This window comes from Balearica regulorum, chromosome W (assembly GCF_011004875.1).
Source record: "Balearica regulorum gibbericeps isolate bBalReg1 chromosome W, bBalReg1.pri, whole genome shotgun sequence".
Classification (NCBI taxonomy): domain Eukaryota; kingdom Metazoa; phylum Chordata; class Aves; order Gruiformes; family Gruidae; genus Balearica; species Balearica regulorum.
The window spans coordinates 29,772,032-29,791,942 of record NC_046219.1 but is presented as its reverse complement, the minus strand read 5'-3'; the positions used below and the strand labels follow the sequence as shown (position 1 = coordinate 29,791,942).

Below are 19,911 nucleotides of genomic sequence, written 5' to 3'. Positions count from 1 at the left end.
TAGGGGTGGTTACAGCAGTGGAAGCGGAGCAACTGGCAGCGTAGAGGCAAACCCATCTGGGCTGCCCCATTATGGCAAGATATTGCTGCCTGGCTAGAGAAGCTAGTTGTAAAATTAGGTCCTGTAGTTGCCCACATACCCAAGAATCATGCCACTGAAGAACATCGAAACAATGAGCAGGTGGATCAGGCTGCCAAGATTGAAGTGGCCCAGGTGGATCTGGACTGGCAACATAAGGATGAATTATTTATAGCTTGCTGGGCCCATGACACCTCAGGCCATCAAGGAAGAGATGCAACATATAGATGGGCCCGTGATTGAGGGGTGGACTTTACCATGGACATTAACTGACAGGTTATCCATGAATGAGAAACATGCACTGCAATCAAGCAAGCCAAGGAGCTAAAGCCTTTTCAGTACAGAGGACAGTGGCTCAAATATAAATATGGGGAAGCCTGGCAGATTGATTATATCACACTACCATGAATCTGTCATGGCAAGCATCACATGCTTACAATAGTGGAAGCGACTACTGGATGGTTGGAAACATACCTTGTGACCCATGCCACTATCCGGAATACTATCCTGGGCCTTGAAAAGCAAGTTTTATTGCAACATGGCACCCCTGAAAGAATTGAATCAGACAATTGGACTCATTTCCGGAACAACCTCATAGACACTTGGGCCAAAGAGCATGACATTGAGTGGGTGTATCGCATGCCCTACCATGCACCAGCCTCTGGGAAAACTGAACGATACAATGGAATGCTAAAAACTACACTGCAAGCAATTGGTGCTGGGACATTCAAGCACTGGGATATGCATTTAGCAGAAGCCACATAGCTAGTTAACACTAGAGTAACACTAGCATCGTGAGAGATATGATACCTTCTGGGAGCTAAGATCCAAGACATTGCTGAGAGGGTGCCACAACCTGTCAAGAGCACAGACTACTATCCACTGCTACTCTTTCATGTGGGCATGAATGGCACTGCAAGCCAGAACCTGGGCAGAATCAAGGAAGACTATAAAGCCCTGGGGGTGTAAGTGAAAAATATTGGGGCCCAAGTTATCTTTTCCTCCATTCTATCAGTTGGAGGAAAAGGGGCAGCCAGAAATAGACGTATAATCCATATCAACTTCTGGCTACATGGCTGGTGCCATCGCGAGGGTTTTGGCTTTTATGACAACGGGACATTCTATGATGACTATATCCTGTTAGAGAGGGATGGGATCCACCTATCTAGAAGAGGGAAGGGAATCTTTGGCAATAGACTGGCCAACTTGGTGAAGCGGGCTTTAAACTGAAGGACTCGGGGAGTGGGGTCCAAAGTGGCAAAGCTCATGCCATCGCATCCAACTGGGGAATAAGCCAGGCCAACCAGAGCAGTGACAATTGTTCCTTAGCTGACTCCCAAGATGAGAACCAGAAGGCCAACTGCCTCAAGGGTGTGTGTGGGTGTGGTGGATCCTCTTGCACTCCTCTGGGGAAACCTCCACACTCGATTACCTCTCTGAAATGCCTGTACACCAATGCACGCAGCATGGGGAATAAACAGGAAGAACTAGAGGTCTGTGTGCATTCACAGGGCCACGATCTCATTACAATTACAGAGACATGGTGGGATAGCTCGTATGACTGGAATGCTGCCATGGATGGCTACGTACTTCTTAGGAAAGACAGGCCAGCAAGGTGAGGTGGTGGAGTTGCTCTTTATGTGAGAGAGCAACTGGAATGTATCGAGGTCTGCCTAGGGGTGGATGAAGAAAGAGTCGAGAACTTATGGGTAAGGATTAAGGGGCAGGCTAATATGGGAGACACTGTTGTTAGGGTTTACTACAGGCCACCTGATCAGGAAGAGGAAGTCCATGAGGCCTTCTACAGACAGCTGGAAGTAGCTTCACGATCACAGGTCCTGGTTCTCATGGGGGACTTCAACCACCCTGATATTTGCTGGAAAGACAACACAGCCAGGCATGCACAGTCTAAGAGGTTCCTGCAGAGCACTGATGTTAACTTTTTGAATCACAGAATCATAGAATCTTAAGGTTGGAAAAGACCTCTAGGATCATCAAGTCCAACCATCGACCCAACACCACCATGTCTACTAAACCATGTCCCGAAGTGCCACGTCTACACATTTTTTGAACACCTCCAGGGATGGTGATTCCACCACCTCTCTGGGCAGCCTGTTCCAATGCCTGACCACTCTTTCAGTGAAGAAATTTCTCCTAATATCCAATCTAAACCTCCCCTGGCACAATTTGAGGCCATTTCCTGTTGTCCTTTCGCTAGTTACTTGGGAGAAGAGACCAACACCCACCTCACTACAACCTCCTTTGAGGTAGTTGTAGAGAGCAATAAGGTCTCCCCTCAGCCTCCTCTTCTCCAGGCTAAACAACCCCAGTTCCCTCAGCCCCTCCTCATAAGCCTTGTGGTCCAGTCCCTTGACCAGCTTTGTTGTCCTTCTCTGGACACACTCCAGCACCTCAATGTCCTTCTTGTACTGAGGGGCCCAAAACAGAACACAGTACTCGAGGTGTGGCCTCACCAGAGCCGAGTACAGGGGCACAATCACTTCCCTACTCCTGCTGGCCACACTATTCCTGATACAAGCCAGGATGCTGTTGGCCACCTTGGCCACCTGGGCACACTGCTGGCTCATATTCAGCAGGCTATTGACCAGCACCCCCAGGTCCTTTTCCTCCAGGCAGCTTTCCAGCCACTCTTCCCCAAGCCTGTAGTGTTGCCTGGGGTTGTTGTGACCCACATGCAGGACCTGGCACTGAGCCTTGTTAAACCTCATACAATTGGCCTCGGCCCATCAATCCAGCCTGTCCAGATCCCTCTGTAGAACCTTCCTACCCTCAAGTAGATCAACACTCCCACCCAACTTGGTGTTGTCTGCAAACTTACTGAGGGCACACTCAATCCCCTCGTCCAGATCATTGATAAAGACATTAAACAAGACTGGCCCCAAGACTGAGCCCTGGGGAACACTGCTTGTGACCGGCCGCCAACTGGATTTAACTCCGTTCACCACAACTCTCTGGGCTCTGCCTTCCAGCCAGTTTTTTTACCCAGCAAAGAGTGCACCCATCTAAGCCATGAGCCACCAGCTTCTCTAGGAGAATGCTGTGGGAGACTGTGTTGAAGGCTTTACTGAAGTCCAGGTAGATAACATCCACAGCCTTTCCCTCATCCACTAGGCTGGGTTACCTGGTCATAGAAGGAGATCAGGTTGGTCAAGCAGGACCTGCCTTTCATGAACCCATGCTGGCTGGGCCTGATCCCCTGGTGGTCTTGCACTTGCCTGGTGAGCGCACTCAAGACGAACCTCTCCATAATCTTCCCCTGTACCGAGGTCAGGCTGACAGGCCTGTAGTTCCCCGGATCCTCCTTCCAGCCCTTCTTGTAGATGGGCCTCACATTTGCTAACCTCCAGTCAACTGGGATCTCCCTGGTTAGCCAGGACTGCTGATAAATGATGGAAAGTGGCTTGGCAAGCTCCTTGGCCAGCTCCCTCAGCACTCTCGGGTGGATCCCATCCAGCCCCATAGACTTGTGAGTGTCCAGGTGGCATAGCAGGTCATTAACTGCTTCCTCCTGGATTATGGGAGGTTTATTCTGCTCTCTGTCCCTGTCTTCCAGCTCAGGGGGCTGAATGCCCTGGGGACAACTGGTCTGACTATTAAAGACTGAGGCAAAGAAGGCATTAAGTACCTCAGCCTTTTCCCCATCCTTGGTGGCCATGTTCCCCTCCGCATCCAATAAAGGATGGAGAATCTCCTTGGCTCTCTTTTTGTTGTTAATGTATTTGTGAAAACATCTTTTGTTATCCCTTACAATAGTGGCCAGATTGAGTTCTAGCTGGGCTTTTGCCTTTCTAATTTTATCTCTGCATGACCTAACGAGATCGCTGTACTCTTCTTGAGTTGCCTGCCCCTCCTTCCAAGAGTGGTAGACTCTCCTTTTTTCCCCGAGTCCCAGCCAAAGCTCCCTGTTCAGCCAGGCCGGTTGTCTTCCCCGCTGGTTTGCTTACGGCACATGGGGACGGCTTGCTCCTGTGCATAAAAGACTTCCTTCTTGAAGCGTGCCCAGCCTTCCTGGACCCCTTCGCCCTTCAGGACTGTCTCCCAAGGGACTCTCTCAACCAGTGTCCTGAGCTGGCCAAAGTCTGCCCTCCGGAAGTCCATGGTAGTGGTTTTGCTGATCCCCCTTCCTTACTTCACCATGAATCGAAAACTCTATGATTTCATGGTTGCTAAGCCCAAGATGGCCTCCGACCACCACATCTCCCACCAGTCCTTCTCTGTTTGTGAACAGCAGGTCGAGCAAGACACCTCCCCTGGTAGGCTCACTTACCAGCTGTGTCAGGAAGTTATCATCTTCCACACACTCCAGGAACCTCCTAGACTGTTTCCTCTCTGCTATGTTGTATTTCCAGCAGACGTCTGGTAAGTTGAAAAGTCCCCCACGAGAACAAGGGCTAGCGATTGTGAGACTTCTGCCAGCCCCTTGTAGAATGCTTCATCTGCCTCTTCATCCTGGCTGGGTGGTCTGTAACAGACTCCCAGCAGGATATCTGCCTGGTTGGCCTTCCTTCTCATCCTTATCCATAAGCACTTGACCTTATCATCACAATCATCGAGCTCTATACAATCGAAACACTCCCTAACATACAGAGCCTCCCCACCGCCTCTCCTTCCATGCCTATCCCTTCTGAAGAGCTTATAGCCATCCATTGCAGCAGTCCAGTCATGAGAGTCGTCCCACCATGTTTCTGTGATGGCGACTAACTCATAGCTATCCTGCTGCACAATGGCTTCCAGCTCATCCTGTTTGTTGCTCATGCTGCGTGCATTGGTGTAGATGCATTTGAGCTGGGCTATCACTTTCACCCCCAACATTGGCATGCCACCTCTAGGATCCTCTCTAGTGAGCCTGGTTATATTCCCTCCCCCCTTCAATCCTAGTTTAAAGCCCTCTCGATGAGCCCCGCCAACTCATGAGTGAGAATCCTTTTCCCCCTTTGAGATAGCTGGACTCCATCAGTTGCCAGCAAGCCCAGTGCCATGTAAACCTCCCCATGATCAAAAAACCCAAAATTCCACTGGTGGCACCAGCCTCTGAGCCACATGTTGATCAGGTGAGTTTTCCTGTTCCTTTCAGTATTCTTCCCTGCCACTGACGGGATTGAGGAAAACACTACCTGCGCTCCTGATCCTTCAACTAATCACCCCAGTGCCCTGAAGTCCCTTTTGATCGCTTTTGGACTTCTCTCTGCAACCTCATCACTGCCAATCTACATAACCAACAGCGCATAATAATCAGAGAGCCGTACCAGACCAAGGAGTTTCCTGGTAACGTCTCTAATCCAGGCCCAGGGAGGCAGCAGACTTCCCTGTGGGATGGATCTGGTCAGCATATTGGGCCCTCTGTTCCCCTCAGAAGGGAATCGCCTATGATAACTACCCTCCTCTTTTTCTTAACAGAGTCAGTCATAAGGCGTGGGGTTGACTGATTCACCCTAGGTGACCCCCTAGACAGACGTTCACCTACATTCTCATTTACCTGGCCGTCCATCTCCAGAGCCCCATATCTATTGTGTAAGGGCAACTGGGAGGGTGAGGGAGGCCAGGAGGGGATTCGCCTGCTGCCCCGACAGTTGGTAGAGGAGCCCATGAGGAGAGGGATGCTGCTGGACCTTGTACTAACAAATAAAGAAGGACTGGTTGGGGATGTGAAGGTTGGGGGCAGCCTTGGCTGCAGTGACCATGAGATGGTGGAGTTCAGGATCCTGCATGGAAGAAGCAGGGCAATAAGTAGGATTACAACCCTGGACTTGAGCAGAGCTAACTTTGGCCTCTTCAAAGACCTGCTTGGGAGAATCCCATGGGTTAGGGCTCTAGAAAGTAAGGGGTCCCAAGAGAGCTGGTCAACATTCAGGCACCACTTCCTCCAAGGTCAAGATTGGTGCATCCCGAAGAATAAGAAATCAAACAAAGGAGGAAGGAGACCTGCATGGATGAGCAAGGAGCTCCTGGAAAAACTCAAAGGGAAGAAAGAAGGTTACAGTATGTGGAAAAAGGGAATGGCCACTTGGGAGGAATATAAGAATGTAGTCAGAGCGTGTAGGGATGCAACAAGGAAGGCGCACCTGGAATTAAATCTGGCAAGGGATGTCAAGGACAACAAGAAGGGCTTCTTCAAGTACATCAGCAGCAAAAGGAAGACTAGGGAAAATGTGGGCCCGCTGCTGAATGAGGTGGGTGCCCTGGTGACGGAGGATACAGAGAAGACGGAGTTAGTGAATGCCGCCTTTGCTTCAGTCTTTACTGCTAAGGCTGGCCCTCAGGAAACCCAGACCCTGGAGGTAGGAGAGAAAGTCTGGAGAAAGGAAGACCTTCCCTTGCTCAAGGAAGATTGAGTTAGAGAACATCTCGGCAAACTTGACATCCACAAATCTGTGGCCCTGATGGGTCAGGGAGCTGGCAGATGTTATTGCTAGGCCACTCTCCATCATCTTTGAAAGGTCATGGAGAACAGGAGAGGTGCCTGAAGGACTGGAGGAAAGCCAATGTCACTCCGGTCTTCAAAAAGGGCAAGAAGGAGGACCCAGGAAACTACAGGCCAGTCAGCCTCACCTCCATCCCTGGAAAGGTGATGGAATAACTTATTCTGGGGGTTATCAATAAGCATGTGGAGGAGAAGAAGGTTATTGGGAGTGGTCAACATGGATTCACCAGGGGGAAATCATGCCTGAACAATCCAATAGCCTTCTATGATGGCATGACTGCCTGGGTGGATGAAGGGAGAGCAGTGGATGTTGTCTACCTCGACTTCAGTAATGCTTTTGGCACTGTCTCCCATAGCATTCTCATAGACAAGCTTAGGAAATGTAGGTTAGATGAGTGATCAGTGAGGTGGGTAGAGAACTGGCTGAATGGCAGAGCCCAGAGGGTTGTGATAATCAGCACAGAGCCTAGTTGGAGGTCTGTGGCTAGCGGTGTGCCCCAGGGGTCAGTACTTAGTCCGGTCTTATTCAACATATTCATCAATGACCTGGACGAGGGGACAGAGTGTTCCCTCAGCAAATGCGCTGATGATACTAAGCTAGGAGGAGTGGGTGACTGGCTTATACACAAGAAAGCTGTGCTGTCATTCAGCGAGACCTTCACAGGCTAGAGAAGTGGGCGGAGAGGAACCTAATGAAGTTCAACAAAGGCAAGAGGGAAGGGAAGAACAACTCCAAGCACCAGTACAGGTTATGGGTTGACCTGCTGGGAAGCAGCACTGCAGAGAAGGACCTGGGAGTCCTGGTGAACAACAAGCTCTCCATGAGCCAGCAATGTGCCCTCGTGGCCAAGAAGGCCAATGGTATCCTGGGGTGCATTCAGAAGAGTGTGGCATGGCCAGCAGGTCGAGGGAGGTTATCCTCCCCCTCTACTCTGCCCTGGTGAGGCCACATCTGGAATATTGTGTCCAGTTCTGGGCTCCCCAGTTCAAGACAGACAGGGAACTACTGGAGAGAGTCCAGCAGAGGGCTACGAGGATGATTAGGGGACTGGAGCAGCTCTCTTAGGAGGAAAGGCTGAGAGAGCTGGGTCTGTTTAGCCTGGAGAAGAGAAGACTGAGGGGGGATCTGATCAATACATGTAAATACCTAAAGGGCTAGTGTCAAGAGGATGGGGCCAGACTCTTTTTAGTGGTGCCCACTGACACGACAAGGAGCAATGAGCACAAACTGGAACACAGGAAGTTCCATCTAAACATATGGAAAAACTTCTTTAGTCTGAGGGTGACACAGCACTGGAACATGCTGCCCAGAGAGGCTGTGGAGTCTCCTTCTCTGGAGATATTCAAAACCTGCCTGGATGTGATCCTGTGTAAATTGCTCTAGGTGAAGCTGCTTTAGCAGCAGGGTTGGACTAAATGATCATAGAATCATAGAATAGAATGGTTTGGGTTGGAAGGGACCTTAAAGATCATGTAGTTCCAACCCTCCTGCCATGGGCAGGAACACCCTCCACTTGACCACATTGCCCAAAGCCTCATCCAACCTGGTCTTAAACACTTCCAGGGATGGGGCCTCCACAACCTCTCTGGGCAACCTGTTCCAGTGCCTCACCACTCTCACAGTGAAGAATTTCTTCCTAACATCTAATCTAAATTGACCCTCCTTCAGCTTGAACCCATTACCCCTTGTCCTGTCACTACACTCCCTGATAAACACTCCCTCCCCATCTTTCCTGGAGGCCGCCTGCAGGTACTGGAAGGCTGCAAGAAGGTCTCCCTGGAGCCTTCTCTTCTCCAGGCTGAACAATCCTAACTCTCTCAGCCTGTCCTCATACGAAAGGTGCTCCAGCCCTCTGATCAGCTTTGTGGCCCTCCTGTGGACTCACTACAACAGCTCCATGTCTCTCCTGTATAGGTGAAAGAGCTGGACGCAGTACTCCAGGTGGGGGTCTCACCAGAGCGGAGTAGAGGGGCAGGATCACCTCCCTCAACCTGCTGGTCACACTTCTTTGGATGCAGCCTAGGACATGGTTGGCTTTCTGGGCTGCAAGCGCACACTGCTGGCTCATGTTGAGCTTCTCATCAATCAATACCCCCAAGTCCTTCTCCTCAGGGCTGCTCTCAATCCATTCCTCGCCCAGCCTGTAGTTGTCCTCGGGATTTCCCTGACCCATGTGCAAGGACCTTGCACTTGGCCTTGTTGAACTTCATGTGGCTCGCACAGGCCCACCTCTCCAGCCTGTCAAGGTCCCTCTGGATGGCATCCCTTCCCTCAAGCGTGTCGACCACACCACACAGCTTGGTGTCGTTCGCAAACTTGCTGAGGGTGTGCTCGATCCCACTGTCCATGTTGCTGGCAAAGATGTTGAACAGTGCTGGCCACAATACCGACCCCTGAGGGACACCACTCGTCACTGTTCTCCACTTGGACATTGAGCCGTTGACCACAACTCTTTGAGTGCGACCATATAGCCAATTCCTTATCCACCGAGCGGTCCATCCATCGAATCCATGTCCCTCCAATTTAGAGACAAGGATGTCATGCAGGACAGTGTCAAATGCCTTGCACAAGTCCAGGTAGATGACGTCAGTTGCCCTTCCCTTATCCACCAATGCTGTAACCCCATCACAGAAGAATGCCATCAAATTTGTCAGGCACAATTTGCCCTTAGTGAAGCTGTGTTGGCTGTCACCAATCACCTCCTAGTTTTCCATGTGCCTGAGCATGGTCTCCAGGAGGGTCTGCTCCATGATCTTGCCAGGCATGGAGGTGAGACTGACTGGCCTGTAGTTCCCTGGGGCTTCCTTTTTACCCTTCTTAAAAATGGGGGTTATGTTTCCCCTTTTCCAGTTGGTCGGAACTTTGCCGGACTGCCAGGACTTCTCAAATATGATGGAGAGTGGCCTGGCCACTACATCCACCAGTTCCCTCAAGACCCGCGGATGCATCTCATCAGGTCCCATGGACTCGTGCACCTTCAGGTTCCTTAGATATTCTCAAACCTGATCTTCTCCTACAGTGGGCAGTCCTGCCTTCTGTGACCTGGGCAGTGTGGCTCAAGCATTTGCCAGTGAAGACTGAGGCAAAGAAGTCGCTGAGTACCTCAGCCTTCTCCATATCCTGGCTAACCAGGTCACCCGTTTCATTCCGGAGGGGACCCACATTTTCCCTCATCCTCCTTTTATCACTGACATACCTATAGAAGCTTTTCTTGTTGTCCTTAATGTCCCTGGCCAGATTTAATTCTATCAGGGCTTTGGCTTTCCTAAACTGATCCCTGGCTGCTCGGACGGTTTCTCTGTATTCCTCCCAGGCTACCTGCCCTTGCTTCCACCCTCTGTAGGCTTCCTTTTTGTGTTTGACTTTGCCCAGGAGCTCCTTGTTCATCCATGGTGGCCTCTTGGTGTTTCTGCTTCACTTCCTCTTTGTTGGGATGCATCGCTCCTGAGCTTGGAGGAGGTGACCCTTGAGTATTAGCCAGCTGTCTTGGGCCCCTCTTCCTTCCAGGGCTTTGTCCCATGGTATTCTACCAAGCAGGTCCCTGAAGAGGCCAAAGTCTGCTCTGCTGAAGTCCAGGGTAGGGAGCTTGCTGCACGCCCTCCTTGCTGCCCTGAGGATCCTGAATTCCACCATTTCGTGGTCACTGCAGCCAAGGCTGCCCTTGAGCTTGACATCCCCTACCAGGCCCTCCTTATTGGTGAGAACAAGGTCCAGCATGGCACCTCTCCTCGTGGGCTCCTCTGTCCCTTGGAGGAGATAGTTGTCATCGACACATTCCAGGAACTTCCTGGATTGCTTGTGCCCTGCTGCGTTGTCCCTCCATCAGATGTCGGGGTGGTTGAAGTCCCCCATGAGGACCAGGGCTTGTGAATGTGAGGCTGCTCCTATCTGCCTATAGAGGGCCTCTTCTACTCGGTCCCCCTGGTCAGGTGGCCTGTAGCAGACCCCCACTACAATGTCCCCTGCCCCAGCCGTCCCTTTAATCCCCATGCTCCGTGCGTTCGCGTAGAGGCATTTCAGTTGTGCCCCCGATGAGGCCGACTTATTGGCTGGGGTGGCTGGAATTCTTTTGATGTATCTTCCCAGTGTTACCCTGTTGGTTCCTGTTGCATCCGGACCCCCTGGATCATCTCCTCTAGGCTTTGAGCGTGCTGTAGTGCATCCAGCATGTCTCTGAGCCGTAGGCCGAGGGCCCTCGCCAGCGCCCCATCCCTCCAGCCTGGGCACATCATCCCACAACATGTCGCTGGGAAGCCTGATGGTATCCCCCTCCCCCTTCAAGCCTAGTTTAAAGCTCTGTCAATGAGCCCCACTAGTTCCTGGGCAAACATCCTCTTCCCCCTTTGAAAGAGATGAATCCCATCAGGGTTCATCAGGCCTGGTGCCGTGTAGGCCGTCCCATTGTCAAAGAGCCCAAAGTTGTAGCGTTGACACCAGCCATGGAGCCATGCATTTATGGACTGCGTCCGCCTGTTCCTCCCACCATTGCTGCCCTCAACTGGAAGGAGGGAGGAGAATATTACCCGCGCTTCTGAATCCTTCAGTGACTGTCCTAAGGGCCTGAAGTCCCTTTTGATCGCTTTCGTGCTATGTGTCTCTGCTTCATCCCCACCCACATGGAGGAGCAGCAGTAGGTAATAGTCAGAGGTCCCTTCCAATCCCTACCAGTCTGTGATTCTGTGATCTGCCAGTCGACCTGGTTCTGCCTAATTGAAACCCCTAGGCACTGCAGAAGGAGATAAGGCCCTCATAGTACATACAAGGAACTGGCCAGGAAAGACATTTTTGGTTATTTCTTCCTCAGGAAAAGGCAAATACATTTGTAGGACTGCTTCTGCTCAAGGACTGGGGTGTATTTGGTGGGCAATATGGAAGGATGGGGGAGTCCAGTGTAAATCTCAAGGAGATTTAATCCTTGGTGAAAATAACCCATGTTTTAAGTTGTATGATGCCAGTGTTACATGATGCTGTGTGTCACCACTGCTGTGGCTACCATATGCCAAAGGTATTATAACAGGAAACCCTCGCTTCTAGGCAGGCTAGAGGTAAGGGGAGGAATTCACTGTAATGTTAAACCCTATGGCCTGGTCCAAAGGGACCAGGGGCAGAGATTGTAATGGGTATACCTTTAAATTTTTGTAACCCATGATTTGAGTTGCATGTTATAGGAAGTACTACAGGAGAAACCACCCAAACCAATGAAGGACAAGCCTCACGAGAAGGAGTACAAGTGCAACAGTGACCTGACCTGAGCTGGCTTTGGTGCCCCATAACTATCTCCACACAACACACCACCTTTCCTGTCCCGAGTGACTACCGTAACAGATGGAGCCCAAAGTCATGGGCTAAATGAACTCAGTGGACATTTTACAGACATTTCACAGGGGTGGCCCATAGACTAAGGGAATGATATCTGTTTATTATATCAAAGGATGGGAAGGGGGGTGGTAGTTAATGAGGATGTATTGGATAGTGTGGGATCTGAGCATGATGTAAATGGTATGGAATAAGAGGTGGAGAATGTACTAGTTTTAGCTTGAGTAGAGTTATTTTTCTTCATAGTAGCTAGTATGGGGCTATGTTTTGGATTTGTGCTGAAAACACTTTTTCATTACTACTGAGCAGTGCTTACACAGGGTCAAGGGCTTTTCTGGTTTTCACACCACCCTCCCAGTGACTAGGCTGAGAGAGGAAAAGAAGTTGGGAGGGGACACAGCTGGGACAGCTGACCCCAACTGACCAAAGGGATATTCCATACCATATGACATTGTGCTCAGCAATAAAACCAAGGGAGGGGAGTTTAGCCAGGGCTGCTGTTGATTGGGGACTGGCTGGGCATTGGTCAGTTGGTGGCAAGCAATTTTGGTGTTTTTTGTATCAGTTGTGTTTCTTGGTGTTAGATTTTTTTTTCCTCTTGGTTGTTTTATTTCTCTCTTTCTTTTTTTAATTATTAAACTGTCTTTATCTCAACCCGCAAATTTTCTCACTTTTAGCCTTCCAATTCTCTCCCCCTTCCCACTGGGTGGGAGAGTGAGTGAGCAGCTGTGTGGGGCTTAGCTGCCTACCAGGGTTAAACCATGAAAACACCTGTAAAAAACTATTGCATTACAGGAACAAGTCCTACATCTGTTCCTTAACTAAACTGCAAGAACAGACAGAACCATTGTACAACACTGTGCATGGAACAGAAAGGAAAGAATTGCAGCAAACTTATCAATTGAGATCCCATTATATGGGACAAAGCCCATATCACAGCTTCAGGACAGGACCACCTAGAACATGAGCAGCAGATCGCATGGGAAATAACCCACCAATTGAAACAGGGGCTGAACCATTAAGGCACAGTTAACTTCCCATTTAACATAATGGAGAACAGATGATTTGTTTAAGTTTACAACTGCCAAGTGCCTTAGTTTGCAGAGATGCTTTCTTTGAATGTTCCCCCACAAACACAGGAGTGCTACACCTAATGTTACACCTAATTGTAGTGTTCATAGAATCATAGAATGGTTTGGGTTGGAAGGGACCCCAAAGATCATCTAGTTCCACCCCCCTGCCATGGGTAGGGACACCCTCCACTAGACCAGGTTGCCCAAAGCCTCATCCAACCTGGCCTTAGCGTTGTTCATACTAATTGAATTATGTATTGTCTAGTTCTGCTTATATGGTTATGCACAGTATACCATCTGCTAACTGCAGCAACTGATCATGTGGGATGACCCACATCCTTTAGAAAACCTGTGAGGCAGATGTTGCTACAACACAGACTAACTAGTGAACAATTTATTGCTTCAGTCCAGCCAGGAGATGGACATCTCCACAGTCAACTACTGCACTCACAGAAGTGTCAGGATATTGCTGCATAGACATTGTTTGCTACTAAACACTTAAAGATATTGATATAAATACTGATAGTCAGCATAAGCTGAGGGATGGAATGTCAGAGTGAAACCTGCCCAGAAGTATTACCTAAAGTGACACCTTGACTATATCAGCCCAGCTCTAAGTCATTAGATGATTCTGGTATGTGCTGGGAGGTGGAAAAAAAAAACAACAAAAAACCACAAGCAAAGAAAGACAGTTGTTATGGAGGAGCATATTGGATTTACATGGCATGGTTTTGGTAGTGGGGGCTGCAGGGGTGGCCTCTGTGGAATGAGACCAGGGTCTGCTCCTATACTAGACAGAGCTGGTTCCAGCTGGCTCTGTAATGGACCCACCATTGGCCAAAGCTGAGCCAATCAGCAAAGCTGGTAGCACCTCTGTGATAACATATTTAAGAAAGGGTGAAAAAAAAACCCCAAAAAACCACAACACTACAGAGCAGTTGTGAGAGAGGAGGGAGAAGAAAAAAAAAAAAAGAAAAAAGAGAAACAACTCTGCAGACACCAAGGTAAGGTCAGTGAAGAAGGAGGGGAAGGAGACACTCCAGGTGCCAGAGCAAAAATTCCCCTGCAGCCTGTGGAGAAGACCATGGTGAGGCAGGTTGTCCCCCTGCAGCCCATGGAGGACCATGCTGAAGCAGATATACACTCTGGAGCCCATAGAGGACCCCCACACAGCAGCAGGTAGATGTGCCCTGAAGGAAGCTGCAGCCCATGGAGAGCCCATGCAGGAACAGGTTTTCTGGCAGGAACTGCAGTCCACAGGAAGGACCTATGCTAGAGCAGTTCCTGAAGTACCACAGCCCATGGAGAGTGCCTACACTGGAACAGGGGAAGAAGAGTGAGGAGGAAGGAGTTGCAGAGACAGTGTGTTATTAACAGACCACAACCCCCATTTCCCCTGTGCTGCTGGGGGTTGTGTTTGTTTCTCACCATGCTACTCTATTTTTAACCGGCAATAAATTAATTTTCCCCAGGTCTAGTCTGTTTTGCTTGCAACAGTAATTGTTAAGTGATCTCTCTGTCTTTGTCTCAACCCATGAGCTTTTCCATTGTATTTTCTCCCCCCATCCTGTTGAGGAGAAGGAGCGAGAGAGCAGCTGGGTGGGCATCTGGTAGCCAGCCAATGTCAACCCATCATAAGGAGGCTTATCCAAAAGCTCTGGATTACAGAGAATGCCCTGCTCTAATGGTTGAGGTATGCACAGGAAAGAAACAAAAGAAGCACAGATAAACTCTTAATAACTTCACATCCTTAGAATATTTGAATATTAGCAGGAGACTAAAAGGTGATAGTAACTCATGTACCATACCCATCCTACTCAATGACATAAAACTTATTTAGTGAGTGCTATGCTTCTGCGACTACCTCACCTCTAAATTCCCATGACATACCAGATATCAAACTAGAAAGAATACTAGAACAATCCAATGCTGCTATGCTCAACTGTGAGGCTGCTACATGGACTTATTATACAATGTTCAAGGCACTATACAGTTCAAACATTTTGAGTTATAGCTGACAAATTATAACATTACCAATTGTGAATTAGTAATTAATTTTATTTTCTATTCTATTTTTCTTTCTATAACATATAAATTTGCTTTATATACTAAATTGCTCCTTTTTAGGAGTTTAAAAAGGTTCATAAGGCATTGCTAGAGAATTCAGACAAAAAATTAATGGATTAGCAAGTTAACCAGTTCAAGCATTAAATTTGACACTCCTCTATATATCTTATATCAAGCCCTCTACAAAGAGGAATTCAAGTAATCTAGACAAGATTTTTACTTGCATATGCAAATGCTGCAGGGAAAAACTAGCAGAAAAATTATGTAGAAAGATCCCTGTCTGATAAATGACTATAGAAATCACCTCTGATTTATTTACATCTACAATCTCCTCAATATTTAAGTGTTTGGGATTTTTCCATAACAGCTTCTAAAAAAACAAACAAAAAAAACCCCAATAAAACAACCCCACAAAAACCCCCATGGCTAATTTTTCTGTTCCAAGGTGCAATGAAACTTTTGAAGTATTTGCTACATGAACTAGTAACTAGCGCACAAAAAAAATTAAATAAATAAACCATAGAACTTGTTAGTAAATCCTTTTTGTTTCTTGAAGATTTAGTATCTGGAAGGTTTCTTGGCAATATAATTTATTTTTTTTTCTCCTTGGCATAAATGCTGCAAACTGTACCTCCTCTTCCCCCCTCCCCAGCAGTCTACAAGATTTTTAGGTTAAGGGGGGGGAAAAGTATATGAAGAAATTCCTGAAATTGAACAGTGGTTCTGACATTTTAGAATTCTTCATCCTTAAATAAGAAACTAGTTACCATGTATAAAAATTAGTAGCAACTTCATGGTCTAGGGAACCAAATATTTTTTCCAAAGTTGACTCTATGAGCCTTATTTTAATTAACATAATAGAGGTTATAGTTGCATCTTTCATATATACTTTTCAGAAAGTCATTTCCCTGTTACTACTTGGTTCAAAGCATCAACTGTTGAGCAAAATAATCAGGTAGGCAATTTATCCAATGACAGCTTTGACACAGGACTGAATCTCCTCTTTGAAATGTCTGATGAGCAAACAATGCAACTATGCCAGCATTAGTCAGTTATCCTTATAACTAGTGCAAACAGAAGATGAGATAACATTCTCTGTCATCTGCAACAACTAAAGTAATCCCAAAGAGGTACCTGATGTATTAAACTGGTGAAAAAAGGTACAGAAAATAGTGATAGGTGCAGCCAACACATTACAATCTCTTAAAAATTCTCCTCTGGCAAGAAGTTGGGGAGGAGGGTTAGTTGTTTTTTAAAAGTCTCTTCTACAGCTCATTTCAGTCAATTTTACTTACTTTTCCATGAACTAAATTTTGCAGAAGTATTAAACCACTTCTGACAGTGGTCTTCTGCAGGTTCACAAAAGATGTATTCTTCATTTCAGTTCAGATAAATTCAGTACCGCTTTATAAACTTTTTAGCACTTTCCAAACTGTGTATTTTCCTTTTCTAGTCTATAAGCAAGAGGAAGATCAAGAGGCGGAGAAAACTTGGTAAAAAAAAAAACAACAAAAAACCCTCCAGAAACCAATTCAATAATTACAGATAGTAGCTCTTCATTAATAAACCAGTTAGAGTTGCTTCCAGAATTGTTTTCATGTATTAAATATTAAAAACTGTCCATTACATTCAGGTTTCTTCTCTCCCCTTCAATATTACATTCTTTTACCCTATCCCTCCTCAATCCCCATAAGTAAAAAAAAGTTTTGAGCAAAAGGCATTTTGTCTAAAATAAAATTTTGATGAAACACTTATTGATTCTAGAAAGGCAAAAGCAGAAATAGAAGCCACCTTATTTTGCTACCTGCAAAAGATAAAATAATTAGAAAAATTCAATGACTTAGATCAATGCAGGAAATCAAATCTAGATCTCCCATATATCAATCTGCTACCCCAACCACACGTACAGAAAAGCAGTTCCTCCCAAGGCATACATCTCAAGCACTACAAGAAAAATACAATAAAAGTAAGTTAATTTCAGAAACCTGCTCAAATGATCTTGATAGAAGATGACTGGGTTTTTAATAGACTCCACAGCTCTACTATCCTGATATTTCTCTCATCTGCGCTCATCTTTTACAGCTGAAAGTTTGAATATCAAATTCAGAAGGAATACTCTCAATGCTCAAAGAGGGTGTCACAGAGGTTTATAATAGTATAACTAGCTGAAAAGAAAAATTATCACTTAAAAGGATTCACCCAAAACCTCAAGGAGTACACTACTCACCTGCCATGACCTTTCCCCACAGATTTTGTTTGTAAGTCTCCCACTCTAACTCTCTACTCTGTAGGTGTCCTGGTTTTGGTTGAGACAAAGTTAATTTTCTTTCTAGTAGCTGTAGTTCTATGTTTTGGATTTAGGATGAGAATAATGTTGATAACACACTGATGTTTTTAGTTGTTGCTAGGTAGCTGTAGTGTCTACACTAAGTCAAGGACTTTTCAGCTTCTCACATCCTGCCAGGTGCACAAGAAGCTGGGAGAGCATAGCCAGGACAACTGACCCAGACTGACCAAAAGGATATTCCCTACCATATAACGTCATGCTCTGTATATAACTGGGGAAGCTAGCTGGGAGGTAGGATTACTGCTCAGAAACAGACTGGGCATTGGGGGGTTTTTTCTGCATGTGGTGAGCAACTGCATTCGTGCATCACTTGTTTTATATATTATTATTATCTTCCTTTGTTATCCCATTAAACTGTCTTTATCTCAACCTACATTTTTCTTTCCCATTCTCCTCCCCATCCCCTGGCTTAGTTACCAGCTGGAGTTAAACCATGACAGTGGGATAAGATTGTTTTCTACCTACAGAGAATAGGTTTTATGTAAGTGCTCATTAAAAACAAAAAAAAGCAAAGCTGTATCCAAGTGTTACTTAATCACTGACTTATGAGCAAGCTTTTGAAGAATAGACAGATGATTCAAGACCAAATGACAGCATGGGAAGAGAGCAGACAGAGCCATGGAAGTCACAGGTCTACAATATTTGCTTTTTTAATTTTCTTAATTTCACAGAATGTCATTTCCTTTCACTACAAAACAACAGAAAGGGAAGTTCCTGGTTTATTTCATCTAGATTATTCATTGTTTTAAATACTTCTATTGCATTTACTTCAGAAAAGAAGCTAGTAACCGCACTGACTGTCAGCAGTGCTTGCTTATACAGACTTAGACGATGGAAAATTCCTCCAGTGAGAAAGCACTAGAACATACCTTGTAGGACACAACCGTATAATGAACTAGTTTAAGGTAACGCAGCTCCTTAAGCAGCAAGGGGAGGATTCTACTTTATTAATGGTGGTAGTAGTAGCAGCCTTCCTACATTAGAGATAAATGATCAAAGAATAACTTACTAGATCTCATATCAAGTAGAAATTTTCAGTTTCTACTGCAATAAGAAAACTACATTTAAAGTGTGGTACTACAACATCACGAGTTTGACATATCTACGCTGATATAATCTTGTAGGAAGTTATGCCTCAATTATGCTGTGCTGCCTACTGGCAATATACATTAAACTATCAGGGACACCTGGGGGGGGTTGCAATTCTCATGCACAGTCTAGTGAGAATCAAAAATAATCAGTCAATAGAACTATTCACGTACAAAGGAAAAAAACTGGCCTGTAATACCTAGGCACAAAAATGAGAGAGAAGTTTTAGCCTCTGTTTTGATTTTGTCAGACTGAAGGACTCAAAAAATTTAATCTAGAAACATTTTTTTAAAAGGTGAGAATTTGTTTTAGATTCATGACCCCACATTTATGCAAAAACATGGCAATGAATACACATTACTTCTGCTATGTGATATTTTGGTTTTACTATCTATCATCTCCCTTATTTTGCCATCAGCAAATATGTCAAATAAAGTATTTGCTACTAAAAAAACCCACACAAACCCCCAAAACCCCCCACCCCACAACCTAAAACCAACTAAAGCACTACAAATGGCTATATGTTAAGTACAGGAAATTAAAAAAAAAATTAAAAAAAAAAGAAAAAATAATAAGAGATTCTATTCCCCCCCTGCACTCATGCCTTTCATCTCCTCTCTAGTACTAAGTGCTACTTGTAATAACAGAAGCTTAAGAACATTTCATAGGCAAACATAATTCTCATGTTGCAGGCTTTTATGGCTTGATTTTTCTTAATTTAAGAATAATAAATATTGTAAGTCTATGGCTTAAACTAACTGTCGTGGTTTTACCCCAGCTGGCAGCTGAGCACCATGCAGCCGCTCGTTCACTCCCCCCCATCAGGATGGGGAAGAGAATTAGAAAAGTTAAAGTGAGAAAACTCGTGGGTTGAGAGAAAGACAGTTTAATAGGTAAAGCAAAAACCACGTGCACAAGCAAAACAAAAGCAAGGAATTCATTCACCACTTCCCATGGGCAGGCAGGTGTTCAGCCATCTCCGGGAAAGCAGGGCTCTGTCACACGTAACGGTTACTTGGGAAGACAAACGCCATTGCTCCGAATGCTGCCGCCCCCCCCCCCCTTCCCCCAAGCTCCTTATAAACTGAGCATGACGTGACATAGTATGGAATATCCCTTTGGTCAGTTGGGGTCACCTGTCCTGTCTGTGTCTCCTCCCAACTTCTTGTCCACCCCCAGCCATCCCACTGGCAGGGCAGTGCAAGAAGCAGAAAAGGCCTTGGCCCCGTGTAAACACTGCTCAACAATAAGTCCATAGAACAAAAACATCTCTATATTATCAGTGCTGTCTCCAGCACAAATCCAAAACATATCCCCACACTAGCTACTATGAAGAAAATCAATCCTCTCAGCTGAAACCAGGACGCTAACAAAGAAAAGGTCAATCCCTCGTTCCATTAAAATCCATTCACATAAATCATGCTTTTAATAACTGTTCCTTGGTTAGATTCTCACAAAGCTTAGCCTAAAAATTAGTAGCAAGATTTATCTTAATTAA

General features: G+C 46.3%; 1 protein-coding gene across 1 annotated transcript in view; it reads right to left on the bottom strand.

Moving 5' to 3' along the window:
• LOC142599332 (amyloid-beta A4 precursor protein-binding family A member 1-like) overlaps positions 1-19,911 on the bottom strand; it is a gene marked incomplete at its 5' end in the record, with an annotated part of 106,633 nt that overhangs the window by 66,909 nt on the left and 19,813 nt on the right. Inside the window, one exon of the mRNA XM_075739201.1 lies at positions 553-625. Within this exon, the coding sequence (XP_075595316.1) occupies positions 553-625 (73 nt within the window). The remainder of the gene's footprint in view (positions 1-552; positions 626-19,911) is intronic.